We start from the raw sequence: 17884 nt of genomic DNA on the forward strand, positions 1-17884 counted from the left end.
CCACTATTAGGCCACATCTGAACACAACTTCATGACTCCAGAATGTTTTTCTGTGATTCCATTTCTGTTTTCTTTGACCCATTAACATTCTGGATACCAGAGAAGGGAAATAAGTTCACACATTTTATCATAACATTTCCCATTACTGATAAGGACTCCTCCTTAGGGCTCTATATTTAAACCATTGTAGATCTGTGACCCTTTCCAAAATGATTTGAACATGTTTTAGGGATTTGAGTTTTCATTTGATGGAATTCAAATGAGATGGTTGTAATTGTTCCCCAAAATTGAATCTACTTATATCTGCCATTCCAGTACTGTCAGGTTACAAACAGGATAATAATTATCCCAAAGCTCATTAAGAAGAAGAAAATCCATCACTGTCCTATTCTGTTTCCTTGAAGTGGCTCATTATGTTCAGAGCAGAGGAAAATGCAGCAACATTTTATATGGCATACCTTTGGATTTAGTTGATTGCTCGTTATAAAAGGATTTGAGTCAAAGCCAATTTGCCATTCACAACCAAGGAGGCTCTAGGGATCTTGCGGAAAAGCTCTTTGTTCAAGTGAATTCACACAAAATAATGTTCAAAGTTGTTACTTTATATTCTTTCCCTGCTTTTGTCTATCCAGTGTCAATAGTTGAGTCTTCCAAGCAGCTCAGGGTTCAGACAGGTAGGAATGAAACAGGAAGTTGCACACACCCAAGTTTTTAAACAGAACCCAAACTTAGATCTAAACTTTGAGATTTCTTTTAATTATTATTTGTAAATTGGTAACACATGCCTATGGTAAAAACATTCAAATAATACCAAGAGAGTAAGAGAAGGATAGGTCATAATTTCAAAAACAAGTTAATTTCGTTGTGAGGATTTTGGTGGATTCATAGATCCCTACTTAAAGATATGTGGAAATATATTCAGTGGCAACAGGGAAATGGAGAGGAGGGAAGGCAGTACAGTGGAAAATTCTTTGGCAAAAAAAACTTATTTAACAGTAAAATCTCCAGAACTTTCTCTAGCCTAATAGATTCACTTGGATTTTCTTTGAAGACTGCATTCGGCCAGGGCTTTTTTAGGCAATACCACAAAACTCAAAGTTAGAATCATTATTTAATAATCAAAGGAAGCATAATCGCAGCTCTAGAACTTATTAACTTTGTGGCCTTGGGCAATTTGTTTATTCTTTCAGAGTCTCAGCGTCAGTAAAAGGAATATAATGGTCCTATCTCATAGAATTGGGGTGTGGATTAGCACACAACAAATGCAGCTGTTATAGTTCTTCTGTCAGAATCATCTGTGTTTACGGAATAGCTGAGGTGTATTAAATATATTTGTATTGTCATTTGCTTGTCAATTGTGTGTGAAATCATAAACATGAAGGTGTTTTGAAACTATGGAAGGGCTAGCTAAATGCAAGGGTTTTTTTGAGATTATCTGAGCTTTAATAAACTTGTAATATTTTCTGATGTAATATTCTGGTTTTAAATCATTATTATTATTCTCCCTGAAAAAATACTCATTTTGAGTTTTCTTCTTCTTCCTTATCATCCACCTACTATAACTGACACATTCTCAATTCCATATAGAGATTGGACATTGCAAACCATGACACGCTGAGCTTCTGCTGTCGGGGGCAGAACAGTTAGGAGAGCCTCCCTGGCTCTCCTGGGGTCACAGTTACTTGGATATGTCAGAGTGTCCCATCCAACATGTGATTCTCAAGTGAAAGACTTGGCTAACATTCTGTTTTCCTTTGAGGAATAAAGCGATCATCTAGTCCTGCATCTATAACTTTAATTGTAACATATTTATGTATTTTCTCCAGGCCTCCAACCCTGGGCAATTTGAAAATGACATTGATGCATTATGGCAGCGAGGACAAGTTCCAGAATCTGTGGTTTGTCACGGTCGAGTGGGCATCAACACAGATGCACCGGACGAAGCCCTGGTTGTCTGTGGCAACATGAAAGTGATGGGGACAATTATGCATCCCTCTGACAGCCGGGCGAAGCAGAATATCCAGGAGGTGAGCACGGGGCAGGCCTCGGACACCTCCTCTGACACCCGAGTCAGGAGTTCTGGGCCCTCCTGGCCCCTGACATGCCTGGCACAAGGCATCTCTCCATGTCACCTGTTGGTGTGAGATGAACATGCTGCTTAACAGTTACGAGTGTTGGAGTCGTTAGGCATCTCTGCTGAAATTGTAAAGCAGTTCCTACCCAAGAGAATGGACTTACCTGCCAGGAGCAGTGGGCCATGACAGCATAGCACTGGCTTCACAAGCAGGATTATTTCCCACAGGCCGTTGCCTTTCCATTGTCAACTGATGGAGCTTGCCTTTTCCTTTCCATCTCCAACCTTCCATCTCCCCGTTCGTCTTTCAAACGCTGTCTCAGTCCAGTTCCTGCCCACGTTTCTCCTGGACCTCTCCAGCCCCTTCCTCCCGGAGTCCCTGGCACCAAGCCTGCCAGCCATTGTCTACCCCACTCAGCATCCTTCTCTGAGGAGCAGTTAGAGAAACTCCACCTCCTCACGCCTCACTCGGGCAAACCCATTTCCCCAGGTTACAGGTCAAGACTTTCTCCTTCTGCAGTGAGGCGCCTAGTGGCAATCAGAAATCAGGCCTCGAAATCAGGAGGCTGCTCATCCACTTCGGATTTGCCTGCATAAAACGCCTAACCTCGCCGAAACTCAGTGTCTTTATCTATAAGATGGAAATGGTGCCTCTGCCTGAACCCACCGAGTCTTTTATCATTTTTAACCCATTGAGATAATAAGTACTGAATCATCTCGGAAAGTCACAACTGCTATGAAGACCTAAGGGATCCCGATGACGATGCCAGGTCACTCCTGGTTCCACCATTCAATTCTGTGTCCCATTCAGTGCTTCTGCCACCTCCCCACCTTGTCACTCACACTGCTTCGAGGCGGGGTGGCAGAATGGTTTTTAAACCTCCTTTCCTTATTCTTTCTTAGTTAATAGGAGACTTAATCTGTAAATCATTGGCCATTCTTCCAGACTGCATTCCTTTCCCAGTGCAAATCTGCACTGGTTTTTCTAAGCCAGCCAAGGAATGTCCTCGTTGGCTGAGAGGATTCCAAAGAATGGTTGTAATTGTAGACTTTTATACTGATCGCGAAGCTGCGTTTCATGTTAGAAGAGCTGTGACCTCCTAGCCTGATGGGAACTCTCAGGGCTAGAAGGTTCTCACATATATTTCAAGATACCAGTCTTAGATACCGTGCATCTGCCTTTTAGAAAGAAATGAACTGGCTGTGTTTCAGATCACACCAACTCAAACTTATCCTTGCAACTGGCTATACAGTTCTCCACCAGGCCTTATCGAAATGTAAACGGAAGATGACAAGTGGAGAAAGTCCTCCACCACCACTCCTGCTACCACTGGGCTTTCCCCAGAACTTCATTTACTAAACGTCCTCAAATGGTGTTCCTTGGTTTGAAGAAAACATATTGTCTCAAAATAACAAGGTTCCTTAGAACTTCTCAAATCCCTCTAGGAAGACTTCTCCATGAAGTGAAATGTCACTTAATCCAGGCTCTCGACATGAAGTTCCTGTATCACCTTCCTGCTCACAGCAGCAGGAGGGAATAAAGAGGAGGTGGTCTCTGGTTAGAAGGCAGAGTTTTAGTCCTGATTCTGGCACCCACTCGCCCAGGAACTTTGGCCCAGACATGCTCTATGACTCTATTATTCTCTGAACAGGGAATGCCCATATTTACTCACGTTAAGAGCCTTTTCTAAGCTCATATGCGGGAAACATTTTTTAGCTGTATAAGGCTAAGCAAATAGATATTACTCTTATTTACTTGCAAAAAATGCAAATTGCATGTAATTCATTTATTAAGTTATTTCACATTAATATATTTGTCCTTAATAATTTGTCCACATTTATGAAATACATGTTTCTAGAAATCTTGTCTATCCCATTCACCATTTATTACAGACAAGAGACATGATGGTAATGTTGATGATGGTGCTGACAGATGTGTGAACTTCATCTTCACCTCTCTCTGACTCAGTTTTTCCAACTTTTATAAGAAGGCCATTCTTCCAGATGTGCTGGGAAGTGAACCTTTGGTTGACCTGATTGCAAGCGTAGGACTGGAGGCATTTCCCATTAAGGACGCACGGCAGCCAGAGCTGGCTTCTGAATTAGCTGCTGTGAGACAACTGTAGCGGCCAAACACGTTGCCTGATACCGTGTTGGGAGGGTGAACATCCGTTGCTGCTGTGCCTGACTCTGTGTCTCCTCGCTCAAGGCAGCGAAGGTGGCTTTGCGGATATTAAGCACACAAGCGCTCAGCGTGGAGGGGCCTAGAGGAGATCTCTGGGGCTCATCTGGACACACATCTAAGACACAGAGACAATAAAGCAGATATGACTGAAACCTGTGAAACGGAGGCACTGGGAAATGAGGTCAGCCTCGGGGAAGAGCAGTTTCACTTACCCAGACTTGGTGTTTACAGAGGTGATGATAGACTGGAGCAAACTTAGGGTGAAAAGGGTATGCTGCAAACCAAAGGGGCGTGAAGAACAGCAATGTCAATGCAAAAAAAAGGAAGTTGAACGTTGAATGCACCAGTCAAATTCTGTGGTGAAGGCTAAAAATAAGGCAGCAAACAGCTAAAAAGAAAAGCCAGGGGAAAAAAGATCGGTTAAGGTAAAATGCTCAAAGGTAATTTCTCCCAAGCGCACCAGCAGTATACTAGTTAAAGACAAATGTGTGAAGAGCTCAAGAAAGTCAAACATGCAAAGTCTCCCCTCGGGGCCATGAGCCAAATGCAGAAGTTCAGGGTGAGCCAGTGCCATTCAAGCTGCTTCTGATGGGAGACTGATAGTCCGGGCTGTGGGCCATGGGTAATGAGATCTCCCTCCTTGAACGGACTGGAGTTCACGGTCTGCAATGTCTTCTCTGCGGTGAAAGGCTTGAATTAAGATATAGAAACCTTGGGTGTGAGGCAGCATGGCAGAGATGGCCCTTTGCATCCATGGTCAAAACTTTCCAAAATTGCTGTGGGCAAGATCAGGTTAGACACCCAAATTCACTACCCTCTTACTCAACACACATTGATGAGCAAGGCATGGTGTTGAGTCGTGGCCTTTGTACAGTTCTTAGTAGAGGATTCCAAGGAGGCACAGTCCTTGCCTCAAGTGTTTTTCCTGGGCCAAGAGTACAAGCCATAGGGAGCATGCAATACAAGCAGTTTATATTTAGCTTTGGAAAGTCTACAACATAGCATTAGAAATCACAAGAGCATTTTCTTAGAAAAAGATTGTTACAGAAGGTGTTTAGGTCCCCAAGCCAACCCTCGAAATTTTGTTTGGCCAAAAATCTGTCTGAAATACAGTGGTAGTAATACTAGCGAACCTAACTGCTATGTCTAGGAATATGTCTTCGGGGAAAATGCAGTCAAGGATCCAACTTAGACAGCGGGGGTCATTTTCCCTCTGTGTAGCCTGGACAGTTGGAGTGAAGGGCACATCCTCCTCTGCTTTCCCCTTGCGGCAAAGGAACTGACACTGCCTCTGCTTTGGTCTCTGATGGGGCCTCATGCAGGAAGCAAGGGGATAATGAGAAGCAGGCAAGTGGGCACGGGACCCCCAGAGTGCAGGGAGTGGGGAACAGGGCAGGGCCTGGCTAGTGCAAGGCCAGACTAGCCGGCTCCTGACCCCCTGCCTTCAATTCTGTTAGCATCAGGGATTGTTCTGCCTTTTCACTACCTCCATTCTTTCATTCCTTCTTTCCTTCATTCAAAGTTTGGGTTGCCTGTTACCTGTCAGACACTGTGCTAGGCACTATGCAGGTCCTAAGACAAACAAAACACAGGCCTCATCCTCAGGAAAGAAACTTTCATTAAAATTTAAGCTCCAAATAAGAAAAACTCATTGAATCTCCAGGGCCTGGCATAGTATCTGGCACATAGTAGCTACTCATTAAATATTTGTTGAATGAATGTAGGAGCTCAGAGTGACAGGTGTATGCACAGGGCAATATGAGATTGTGACTGTTCCTTCCTAGCATGGCCTGCAAGGCCCTCCCTGCTCTGACCGTGATCTTTACAGTGTAGTCACGCCAAGCCCTGCCTTGGTTGTGCAGGCATAATTCAGGGGATTTGCTGCCTCAGGACTTGGCTTATGGTGTTCTTTCTGCCCAGCATCTCTATCTTAGTCTTACCCTTTCCACCCTCTTCCCCACCCTTCATCTTTCCCTGACTAACTCCTATCTTAAAGTTATTAATTTATAAATATTAGTTAAGCACCTACTACATGAAAGGAATGGTACTAGAAACCAGCGATGTGGTGACGAACAGAAAATCATGGCCTCAAATATGTCCTTGCCCTCATGGGGTGTTTATTTTGTAGGAGAAGACAGATAATAAAAGTGACTCACTAGTTGTCTGGTGATAACTTTGATTAATGCTATGAAGGAAAAGAACGGGTGCCATTAGCACATAAGGCAGAGGGAAACTTCCTAGTCTTGGAGGTCAAGCAGTCCTTCTCTGGTGAAGAGGTGTTTTAAATGGGGGGAGGCGGAGGTAGAGGAGTGGAAGGGAAGAGCTTCTGAGGCAGGGAAATGTCCTGAGCAAGGGCCTTGTAGTGAAAGGGGCAGAGTGTGTTTGAGAACTGAAACAAGCCAAGATCTCGGTTGGGCTTCACCATCTCTGGGAAGCCTTCTTTTATGGTCCCCTGATAATCTTTTAGGTGCTTCCTTGGAGTTGCCATGATTCTCTGTTCATAACTCCATCATCACCCTGCCTTTCTCACATTGTAATATAATCTTATGGGATGAGTCTGTTTTCCTGTCTAGACCATGAACTTTAAAAAGGCAATCATTTTGAAGTTCCAACACTCAGGGTAGTGCCTGGTATGTTGAAGGTGATTGGTAAGTATTAGTCAAATGAAGCAATGAATGAAAGAACTGAACCAAGCTTTTGATAACAGCAATGATCAAAACAGCAGTGAGCTCAAAATTAGACTCCCCAACAAGTACCTGAAATAAAGTTAGTCCATTTATCCAGTTAAGCACAAAGTCACAACATTTGATAACCCACCAAACTGGTGAAGGAAAGAGAACCTTTATGATATTGGAGGAACTTTTCTGCTCACTTGACAGAGTGGGTCCAGGGAGGGGTTCAGGGCCAAAGCAGGGGTTTCTTAAAACAACAGAAAAGCATTTCTGGTTGCTCCAACATATGGATGAATGTCCAGGCAGTATATTTTTAATTGCCAAGAGACCACTGGTTTCATAATCCAGTTATGTTCTCTAAAAGAAAATTTAAGGACCCACATAGGACTGCCAACTTTTTACTTGTGGAATAAGGTCGTTAAAAAAAATCCATCATGCTATTACCGTGAATTCATTAAAAAAAACAAACTCAAAAGGGAAGCCTTTGAATCAGCACATTTAGCTTTAGGAAAAATCCACTATATTGTCTTTATTGTTATCATTTTGCTGGGACCCAGTGAAATTTTTTTTGAGGAACTTGCAGTGATAGTTGGGAGTGCTTTTAACTACCTGTAAGAGTGGTTGGCTCCAAGGAGGACACCATCACTGACCAGGGTGGTCTAGGGGAGAAGCCATCTGTAGGAATGTAGCCTGGATTTTGAGGGACCAGCAGATGGGTAATCCGGGCTAGCAAACTGCCACTTGAAACAATTTTCTCCAGCAAGATGTCCATAAGCAATTCAATGATATACGATATACCCATTCTTAACAGATTGTTACTTAAACTAAGCACTGCATTTTTAATTTATAAATACAAGGTCAGCCTGTATTTGTTAGCTGCTTATATTGTGTGCTCATTTGGAAATGATACCTTGCCATCCTGGACAGAAATTGTTTCTCTCCAAGGTGATCAACCCCATTCTCAGAAGGACGGTTCAACTCTCAGTGGACAGAAGTGAGGCCAGAGTAGTGAATGAGGAAGGTTTTGCCCTGTAATTTAGCCATATAAACTCTGGCTCAGTTTATAAGTCAGTGGATGGAAGTCGCCGACATGAACCTTGAAACTTTTGCTTCTTGGAGGAGAAAAACATAAATTTCTCTTAAAATAGTTTGGGCAAGAGGAAAGGACAATCCCATTCCCAACATTCTTCATCTCTCTGGGTCACTCTGGACCTTGATTCGAATAGCAAATATCTAAGCGGGTGAAATCTGATCTTCTTTAATTAAATTAGGTTGACACAAATGAACAGCTGAGAAGAATAGCCCAAATGAGGATTGTTGAATATGACTACAAGCCTGAATTCGCATCTGCGATGGGAATAAACACTGCCCATCAAACAGGTACACACACAGCTCCTTTCTTAATTTTATATTGTCAACTATTAAAGTTCTAATTCCCTCTTCATCTGGAGGCTGTATGCTATGGCACTTGACAACATCCTGTCGGTCTCACTTGTCCTCTGTGAAAGCCATAATCACCGGAACAGGAAAAGTTAAAGAAATTTCTGTCATCTTTCCTCAACACCCCCATCCCCACTCCTGCCCCCTAAGGTACTGGTGGAGGATTTTGAACACATTGTCTCCTTTCACTGGAGGCCTCTTGCTCATGGGATGAGGGCCGAGGGGCGGATGGCAGCGCAAACTGTATGACAGGCGGCACTGGGCAGCATCAGGATAGAGAGGGAAGGTGGCGGGACAGGCAGGTCCAGGTCAGAGAAGTGCACAGAGTGCACTTCATACTCCAGTCCAGGAATTCTAAAGAAAAAAGGACCATTTAGAGGGCAGGGCCCTCCTGCAGAAAAAGAAAGAAAATCAAGCCGATGCCCTGGTCTCATGTCTATGTACAGGGATCTGAAGGTACTTAACCCCTTCCAACATTTGGCTCAGAGTCTCAAGAAAGAGTGGAGAAAACACTCCCACTTTTAATCCTCTAGTGGTCCTTGGCTCCAAATTCCTCCTTTGCTTTTTAAATGCCTCGTAGATCAAAGCAAATGCTGAGGGGGGATAAGCATCTATTTGCAGAGACATCCTGTGTAGTTGTCAGTGTTCCCATTCTGAGGTAGGCCTGGGAGGATTTTCTCCAGAAAGGTCTTTTCCTGACGAAACCTGTTGGAGTGTTTGTATCTAGGGATGATCGCCCAGGAGGTGCGAGAGATCCTGCCCAGAGCCGTGAGGGAGGTTGGCCATGTCACCTGTGAAAACGGAGAGACGCTGGAGAACTTCCTCATGGTGGATAAGGTAACCCTGAACAGATACCTACCCTAGAGCTCTAACCCCACGGGCGAACCCCCTTCTGTGGTATCACAATGCACGGAACATCCAACCGGGAAACGGGACAGTAAAAAAGAATTCTTCACTGAGCTGTGGAGTAAGTAGGTATCAGTTATCCCACAATGGTCATAGGTAACAAAAAGAAGTCTCATAAGGGAAAAGGAAAAAGGACTATGCAACAGTAAGCACTGGAGTCCAGTGAGTCTTGTTGGAGGAACACTGGCCCTGGGACAGTCCACTGAGCAGAAGTGCCCTTCAAACAAGGACCAAACGTCAGGAGAAATAGTGACAGCAAGTTCTGATTAGACTTTGTCTTGAAAAATGGAACTAAAACTTACAAAAGTGTCATTTCTCTCACATAATATCATTTAAGTTATAATTAAAACAATGTGCTCCTCCTTAGAATGATTGAAGACTGAGTGAAGTGTTGAATTTTTTTTTTTTTTTTGGAGCATAGTTTTTCAACAAAACTATATGTTTGACTTTCGGAGCACAATCATAAAGTGGGTCATTTTTACAAAGATATTCATGAGCCTCATTGTTTTTCCTCAGGGGCCTGTCAGAATTCTTTGATATTCAAATCATTCTCTTTTGAAGGAATGTCACCATCCTTGTAGATTATTTCCTCTTCGCTTGTTAAGGAGTCTAAGCCTGCCATTTCCTCGCTTGCCAATGCTTTGGTTGTGATTTGAGTGGTTCTCCAAGGTCACGTCTATTAATTCTGTGAAACCCTGCATCTTTTGTGAGGTTTGCAAATTCACTCTGTGGCTGATTTGCTTTATATCACATTATTATATTTGATGCTGGAGGGAAGGCTGATAGGCCTGGGGATTTCAGGGCAGTAGGTAGAGATGTTTGAGTGGAGACTAATTCGTAATTTGTCAGTTCCTCAGGGCAGTGCTTCCCAAACTTCAAAGTGTACACGAATCAGTAAGGGAGTTATTAAAATGCAGATTCTGGTTAAGCAAGAATGGAGTGAGACCTGAGATCCTGAATTTCTAACCAGTCTCCAGGTGAAGCCAATTTTGCCAGTCCTGCTGGTCAGCAAGGCACACTTGGAGTAGCAAGGTAGAGGGTATGTCTTCATGTTGGGCCCTTCCACAGTCTTCTACCTACAAGCTCTTGGACAACAAATACTTTGATAACAGCACCGGATGGCCTGCTCACTGTGCCGCAAGGGCCGAGTGGTGGAAGTCAAGTTACTTCCTCCTGTCTCCCAGGACCACGTCCTCCACAGAAGAAATTCGTTGGTCCCTCACACCGAGGCTATCACTTCAGTTGAGAGGTGTTACCATCAGAAATTTATCTTTTTTTAACTAAAAAAATTGTTTTGGCTATGCCATGCAGCGGGTGGGATCTTAGTTCCCTGACCAGGGATCGAACCTGGGCCCCGGCACTAAGCACGCTGTGTCCTAACCACCGGACCACCAGGAAATTCCCCAGAAATTTATTTTTAATAATAAAACACTAAAGTTTTTTATGTAATTTGCTTAAAATATAAACTATTTTATATATACTAAAATATAAAATATATTCAGAGGTATTTGTAAAATAAAGTCACCCTCACTCTCTTGCATTTTCATAAGCTTCCTAGGTTGAGAGAAAAGAGCAGAGGCACAGTTGTCAGCCTTAGGGTACGGCCTTGGGAGTGTGTCACCAGGCGGCCAAGGTGGGGCTCTTGGGGTTTCATCTGGTAGCAGCTGTATCACTTCTGGGTGTGGCCCTTCCCTAGAACACTCAGGAAAGAGATTTCTATGTTTCCTGTGTAGGTAATGCCTGCTCGGGGCCTTAGGACTGTCACTGTTCAGCAAAATAATTAGTTCTCCCCTGGCCCAGTGTTTTCCTGTTCCCAGGTGAGTTGAAGGGAGACAGTCAAGATGATTAGCAACAGGAGTTCCGAGGGCCAACCCCTCACTTTCCCAGGGGAGGTTACACCCCAAGTTCATTCCTAGGAAGCCAAGTGCAGAGACCTGGGAAAGTGGGGGGTGGCATTCCCATTCCACGCAGCCAGGTTCATTCATCACCAGAGGAGCAATCCATGCCAAGGGGGCACTGAGTTTGTAAATAAGTAAAACTGACAGGAGTCCAGAATGGAAAAGGGGTGATTCTCTTAGTAACAGGATCTTGTAGTGATACAATCTATGGTGATGTCACTAAGGCCACACCTCCATACTCCGAAGGCTGGCTTTCTTCTTTGGCTCACTTCTGTGGATAGACTTCAATAGCTGGTTTAATCCTCAACACTGTGGAATATCCCTCTTCTACATTATATGTACTTCCCAGAATACCCTTTATTCTCTCATTAAGAACACAGGGTATGTGGCTCCTGTTGTCCCATGCTCTTTGTTAACTGATAAGAAGGATGTACAGATAACCTCTTGCTTTCCTGGACTCTTCCTTATTCACGTGGGTGGGCACCGTGGCCACCTTGATTGCCGCACCCAGGGCTGTTGGTTTTCAAGACCTTCGCTAGGATTTCCCGGGCTTTGTGTGCTATAGTAACAGGTGGAGATCCAATTAAGATACAGTCTCTCCCTCTGCACTCCAGTTCTCTTCCCCCAAATGTCTCTTTTTTATAAGGAAATTCTCATTGAAGCTAAAATGCAAACTAGAACATGGAAATGTTAAAATGTTGTGCTCCGTGACTGCTGTATCATTTCCACATGTACTTTGCAACGTGGTGCCGAAATAGGAAAGAGAATGGCTGGATCTTTACAGACTGTCCATACAACCAGCGAATGCTGGAGATCAGCGATGTCAGCCAAAGTTGGTACAAGCCACTTTTTTCTCTTCTTAACAGGAGAAATGACCTTGCAAGATAAACTTCTCTTATACGGGGTGATTTACTGCTTCTCATAAATTTCTCATGGTTCGTGTGGCCCAGTGAAAGCTCAGCCATGGGAGGTAGAGTGAAAGGACTTGGGGCTGATACTGAGAGCAAGGGGGCCTTAGAGTGGACCCCATCGTCTCCTCCTGCATTCGACCACTGGGGCTCTGCTTTTTGGCGTGTTCATCTGTCTCTTTACTTGGCAACTTTTAAAATTTGTTTCTGTGATTATTTGGGAACAGGTGGTTACATTTCCTGAGCATTATTATTAGGTGTACTTGGTGTAAGAAAAATGCACACAATAAATGTAAGAACTACCTTAAACAAATTCACAACCGAGTCTATGTAAAGATGAGGTTCATCTTATGATCCATTAGCCTTGAATAATCTGTATGTGCATGTTTTTAAGACTGCATGTCACAAGCCACCCTGCCATAACTTCGTATGTGGCTACTTTTTACTCATTGATTCTGTTTTTCCTGCAACCATAATGTGGCAGGAATTGTCTATTTGAGTCATGAAAGGGTAAATAACACTTGGTTCCTGTCTTCAAGTAGCTGACAGTCTAAGCAGGATGATGTGACAGGTACACAAGAAATAATGCTCTAAGTTACAACGTGATATGTAATAAATCTGTGGGATGCATAAAGTGCCACATCAGTTCAGAGGAAGGAGAGAGGCTATCTGGAGACTAGGCAAGTGTTCTCAGATGGAAAGGAAGGGGGGAGATTGAGACACAAGGGAAGGAAGACATTGGTGGACCGTGGGCACTGAGGGTGTGGCTGGTGGCAGTGGGGAGAGCATCACAAGAGGCCTCCCAAGCCTTCCTTTTTCTCATCCACGGGGTCCAGTTAGAAAAGTCCTGCTGTTCTTACTTAGGTACTATCTCTTGTATATCACATTCCTTCTTTATTCTCTTTATTTTCTCCATTTTTATCCCTAGCTATTATAACAACCTCCTAACTGACCTGCTAGCTACCAGTAGAATCATTTTCCTTAAAAACAAAACAAAACAAAACGAATCTCTGATCCTATAATCTCCCTTTCCCAGTTTTGGCTCTTCATTGGCTTATTATTATAACCCTCCACAATCTGGATGGAATCTTCTCTTTCTGACTCATTTTCTAACACTCATAACCCCCAACCCCCAGACACCTTCAGAATATGATGTGTCTGCACACACACACGCACAGTCTTGTTCCTAGCTCCTCCTCCGCCAGCCTTTCTTCTGTTCCTCACACTCCAAGTTTGTTTCTGCCTCGAGCTGTTCTGTTGATTGTTCTCTGCCATGAAGACTCTCCCTTCAGATGATCTCATCATTTGGATTGTAAAGCAAGACCTTCCCTGACCACCTTGTCTAAAAGAGTCTCCACAGCACTCGATTTCACTTTGTAAGATCCAGGGCCACTGCGAGGGTGTGGAGTGCCTTTGCAGTCATTAGAAACAGGAGCTCCCTCTGGCTGGCGCAGCCCTCATCCTCCCCCTCAGCTGGGTCTCTGTGCAGGAGATACACTGCAAACTTGCTCACAGCAGCCTGGAGACTTCTGTCCCTAACTGAAATGATCTTGTTTATTTGCCTACTTGTTTTTTGCCAGTCTCCCCGGGTAGTTGTATGAGAACAAAAAAATCTATATTTTTCAAAACTGTACCTCCAATACTTTATATGAGGTGTTAACCCCAGGGCTTAGAGTACTGGAGAATTGAATTCAACATATCTTGGTTGATTGAATTAATGAATTCCGTGATACCTGGATTGCTCCTGTCCTCATACTGCCTTAGGCCTCTGGATAGACAGCTTCTAGAGTATCCATCACATTGTGTTGTCATTCTCTATTTGGTATCTCCTCCACTGGACTGTGAGCTTCTTGAGGTCAGAGAATGTGCCTCGTCAATCCTGTGTTGTTTAGAACAGTATCTGATACCTCGTGGGTTCTCAGTAAGACTTTATGTTAGTGCATGAGTTTTTGAATCTCAGTGAAAGGAAGAGATGTGGTTCTATCAACATAAGGGAGTTTGAAGGAGAAGTGGTTTTCTAGGGGAAAAGATGGGTTCAGTTTCGAGTTTGAGATGTCAGCTGAACATTCAGATGAAAACATCCAGAGGTGGTGACTGGGAGTGTGGAACATGAGAGAGAAGTTGGGGGTCAAGGGGGAGCTACAGACAGGGGTGAAGATATTAATTCATAAGGAAAAGGTCATGGATGCAGGTCACAGATGGGAAGCCTGTGGCCCAGTCTGGCCTGCAGACTTTTTTCCCTCACGGTGTTTTAAAAATTTTCAAATGTGTTGCTTACCTTTAAAAATTAGATCTTCACACAAATTTTGGATTTCCGGTTCCCTTGAAATATCAGATCTGGTGATGTGGTGCTGAGAAGCGACTCCCCCAGAGGGGCTTCGGCAGCCTCACATCTCTGCTTCCTGTTACCTGCCTGGCCCAGCAGGCGCTGGAGTTCATATAGGATGAGAAAACAAAGAGGGCTAAAGACAGCAGAACACTTCCAGGATGGTCTATAGGAGAAGGAGAGGCCCTGGGAAGGCTGAAGGATTGGGTGAAGGTAGGAGGAGAACATGGGGCAAACACAGTGTCAAAAAGCCAAGTGGGCAGAGAGGATCGATAAGGAAATTGGGAGGAGATGGAGGAGATGGGAGGAAAATGAACCTTACCAAAATCTCTTTGATTTTGATGATTAAAAATTCCCTGATCGTATATGGCACACCAGTTTAAGAGCATGAATTTCAGCCTCAGATAAAAGTTTGTCCAGAACTTGGCTCAGCCAGTCTGGGGGATTATAAGGTCATCTTTAAAGCTATTCAAAACAAATTATTTTATTCTTTATAGTTCTACAGTAAACTAACGTTAGTATGGTGAGTTGAAATTCTACCTTAATCACTTTTTCCCCCAATGAAGCAGTTGCTTTCATAAATGAATTTTTTTTAATGCAAATCTTCTTAGGACCACAACTTTTAGGTCCACAACATAGTATAACTGATAAATGGTTAATCGTTAATAAATTTTTTTCAGGTGCCGCTCAAAGATACCACCACTTTGGGTGTCTCTGAAATGACTTATTTTTTTTATAGAGTGACAAATACTATTTTTCATTTTTAAATATAGAAAAACTGAGTTATAAAAAATTATATTAGTTTAAGTTCATATAGCCAGCCCAGAATCTAAATGGGTTTTTTTTAAAGGTCCTACTCAGCAGTTAGTTTAAAAGTCCCTTCTTTTCTCATCAAGAGAGGAAATAAAATTCATTCATTAGTTGCAGTGATATTCCCCACAGGAGGTTAGTATTCCCCGTTGCACTCACTGATTGATTTGACTCCAAGCTGAAGGATTAGAGTTAATATGCCATTAAAACCAACCCTGAATATTTTAACAATTGATCACCTGTTTGTAGATCATCTTCTTTCCCAGGAACTTCTTACACTGGCAACAGGGAGAAAATTCTCTTGTTTCTAAATTTTAGAGAGAAATATGCCATTTATTGTTTTCTTGGGAAATTTCTTTCTGTAGTTATGTCTTCTTAAAAAGTAATTGCTATTTATTTTTTTCCATGCATTTAAACAAGATGGGTTGATGGATGGACAGATGGACAGACGTGTGATAAAGGAAATAGAGCACTATGCTAATTGTGGAATTTACGTGGGGGGGTATATGGGCATTTACTCTACAATTTTTTTTTTTTTTGCGGTACACGGGCCTCTCACCGTTGTGGCCTCTCCCGTTGCGGAGCACAGGCTCCGGACGCGCAGGCTCAGCGGCCATGGCTCACGGGCCCAGCCGCTCCGCGGCATGTGGGATCCTCCCAGACCGGGGCACGAACCCGCGTCCCCTGCACCGGCAGGCAGACTCTCAACCACTGCGCCACCAGGGAAGCCCTACTCTACAATTTTTAAAAAACTTTTCTGTATGCTTGGAAATTTTAGTAATAAAATGTTGGGAAAAGAATCATTGTTCCAGACATCTAAGACTGTAATTTAAATATTGTGTCAGAGGGTGGTGGCAATGCTTTGAAAATAGATAGACCCGTTTATTCAGGCCTTCACTGATTTAGTACCTGGAATTTCACATTTTATTTACCAAAGTGGAATTTAGTTAAAATGGCTGAACTTATGCTAAAGTTTTCAAAGAGACTATTTTTCAGTAATTTCTTATAAAATCTTTAAGGATACTTCAGTCCCTTTCTGATGATGCTGACTTTTCTTCATCTGTGAAATCTGGCCACTAGGTCAGAACTGCTTCCTCCCTGTAGGTATAGTTTAGTTCCCTTGGGCTTCATCCATGAAGTTCCCAGTCTACTGAGCTCGGTCTCAGATATTCAGAGTCTGTCACTGCCTTCAAGCTACTCAAACTGAGTAAGAGCACTGAGAGTAAGTAAATAAACTTTGGACTAGAGTGGTAGCTCTCAAGTTGTGAAATCCCTTTCATTTTTTTTTTTTCTCCAGTAGATTTTCCTCTTTCATCTTTATTATTGGAACTTTGAGTGGAGGTACTACCCTCTTCTTTGTACTGCTCTTTTTCTTTATTACATTTTTTCTTCTCTGCATTCTCATTTCCTCTTCCATCCAACTCCTCACAATGATGGCACGCTAATGTGTTTCATATATATCCTTGGATAGTCAGGCTTTCTGGAACATTATTAGTGTTGTTTTTGAATCTGTTTTAAATTTCTTTGAATTATATACATCTGCTCAGAGTCTGATACGTGGAATTCCTTGGCATATGTCCTTATGTTCTCCTCCTCGAGTGATGGCCTCTTCCAACTCCGCTGACCACAACTGTGCAGTGATGAACGTTCTCACACAGGCCTCCTTGTGAATCTGTGGGAGGTTTTCTCTGGCACGCATACTGGAGGTGGGGTATGGGATACACACAGCCTTAGTTCTGTGAGATGCTGTCAGACTGTTGGTCAGCTCCAACTCATAACAGCAGCACATGAAGCTGACTGCTTCTCTGTAGCCTCATCAACACCTGACATTATCAGACTTTCTAAATTTTTCATTTCTAATTGGGGTAAAGTGGTATCTTACTGTTTTAATTTGTCTTTCTCTGATGAGTAACAAAGTTGTGCATGTCTTTCTTATGTTCGCTATTTAGATTTCTCCTTATATGAATTGTTTGGCCCAGTTTTCCATTGGGTTACCTGTCTTTTTCAGGATGAGAATATACTTTTCCACTTGATGCTGTTATTTTATTTTTTCCCAGTGCTCTCAAAGATAAAATAGACCAAATCTATACCAATGGCTTAAGATAGTAACAATTATTTTCTATTTCAATGGTTTCCTTCCTGGTGCTAATTACAACTTAAAACTGTATCATATACTTCTGGTTTACTTGCTCTTGGCCAATCTCCCCACTAGGAAACATGCTCTATGGGGGCAGAGATCCTGTCTACCTTATCTAATTGTTTTCTCCCTGTACTTAAGACAGTGGTTAGCACATCATAGGTGTTTGATAAAGAACTATTGATTCTGTTCATTAGCTGAATATTGAGCTACATGTGCCAGGTACTGAGTTGGCCCTAAGACACTGCCCTCAGAAGGAGCTCATTGGTCACCCAGAAAGAGAAGAAATCAAAGAATTACAATAAACGGTGCCATGTGTTAGTTCAACTGGAAACTTGCCTCGGTCAAAGGACTCAAGCCCTTCCACAGAAAATTACATTTAAACTGAGATAACAAAAATTAAGCAAGAGTTCTAAAGCAAACAAAGGGCAACAATTAAAACACATAATTTGAAACAGTTTTATGAACTTGTGCTCTCCCCATTTAAGGTAGAGGTCAAAATAAAACATCCAGGGAAATGAGCCCAGG

General features: G+C 42.9%; 2 protein-coding genes across 3 annotated transcripts in view; one reads left to right on the forward strand and one right to left on the reverse strand.

Annotated features, from left to right (window-relative positions):
- MYRFL (myelin regulatory factor like) overlaps nucleotides 1–17884 on the forward strand; it is a gene marked incomplete at its 5' end in the record, with an annotated part of 116123 nt that overhangs the window by 64662 nt on the left and 33577 nt on the right. For both annotated transcript variants that reach the window (XM_082635916.1, XM_082635917.1), the window contains 3 exons: nucleotides 1827–2027; nucleotides 8203–8311; nucleotides 9099–9208. In XM_082635916.1, coding sequence (XP_082492042.1) covers nucleotides 1827–2027; nucleotides 8203–8311; nucleotides 9099–9208 — 420 coding nt within the window. The remainder of the gene's footprint in view (nucleotides 1–1826; nucleotides 2028–8202; nucleotides 8312–9098; nucleotides 9209–17884) is intronic.
- Nucleotides 3858–9105, reverse strand: LOC309812269 (uncharacterized protein). The gene is made up of 2 exons (XM_082635937.1): nucleotides 7541–9105; nucleotides 3858–4374 (listed from the first exon to the last, which is right to left on the reverse strand). The coding sequence occupies exons 1-2, from the start codon at nucleotides 7731–7733 to the stop codon at nucleotides 4142–4144; spliced, it is 426 nt and encodes a 141-aa protein (XP_082492063.1). The 5' UTR covers nucleotides 7734–9105; the 3' UTR covers nucleotides 3858–4141.

Source organism: Mesoplodon mirus (genome assembly GCF_964341445.2).
Source record: "Mesoplodon mirus genome assembly, chromosome: 11".
Lineage (NCBI taxonomy): Eukaryota > Metazoa > Chordata > Mammalia > Artiodactyla > Ziphiidae > Mesoplodon > Mesoplodon mirus.

Bases quoted from the DNA above. Each gene is read 5' to 3' on its own strand.
- LOC309812269 (XM_082635937.1), bottom strand. From the start codon at position 7,733: ATGGGTATATCGTATATCATTGAATTGCTTATGGACATCTTGCTGGAG. The intron at 4,375-7,540 runs GTAGTTAAAAGC...TCTGTGTCTTAG, and splicing joins GGAGCCAACCACTCTTACAG to ATGTGTGTCCAGATGAGCCC.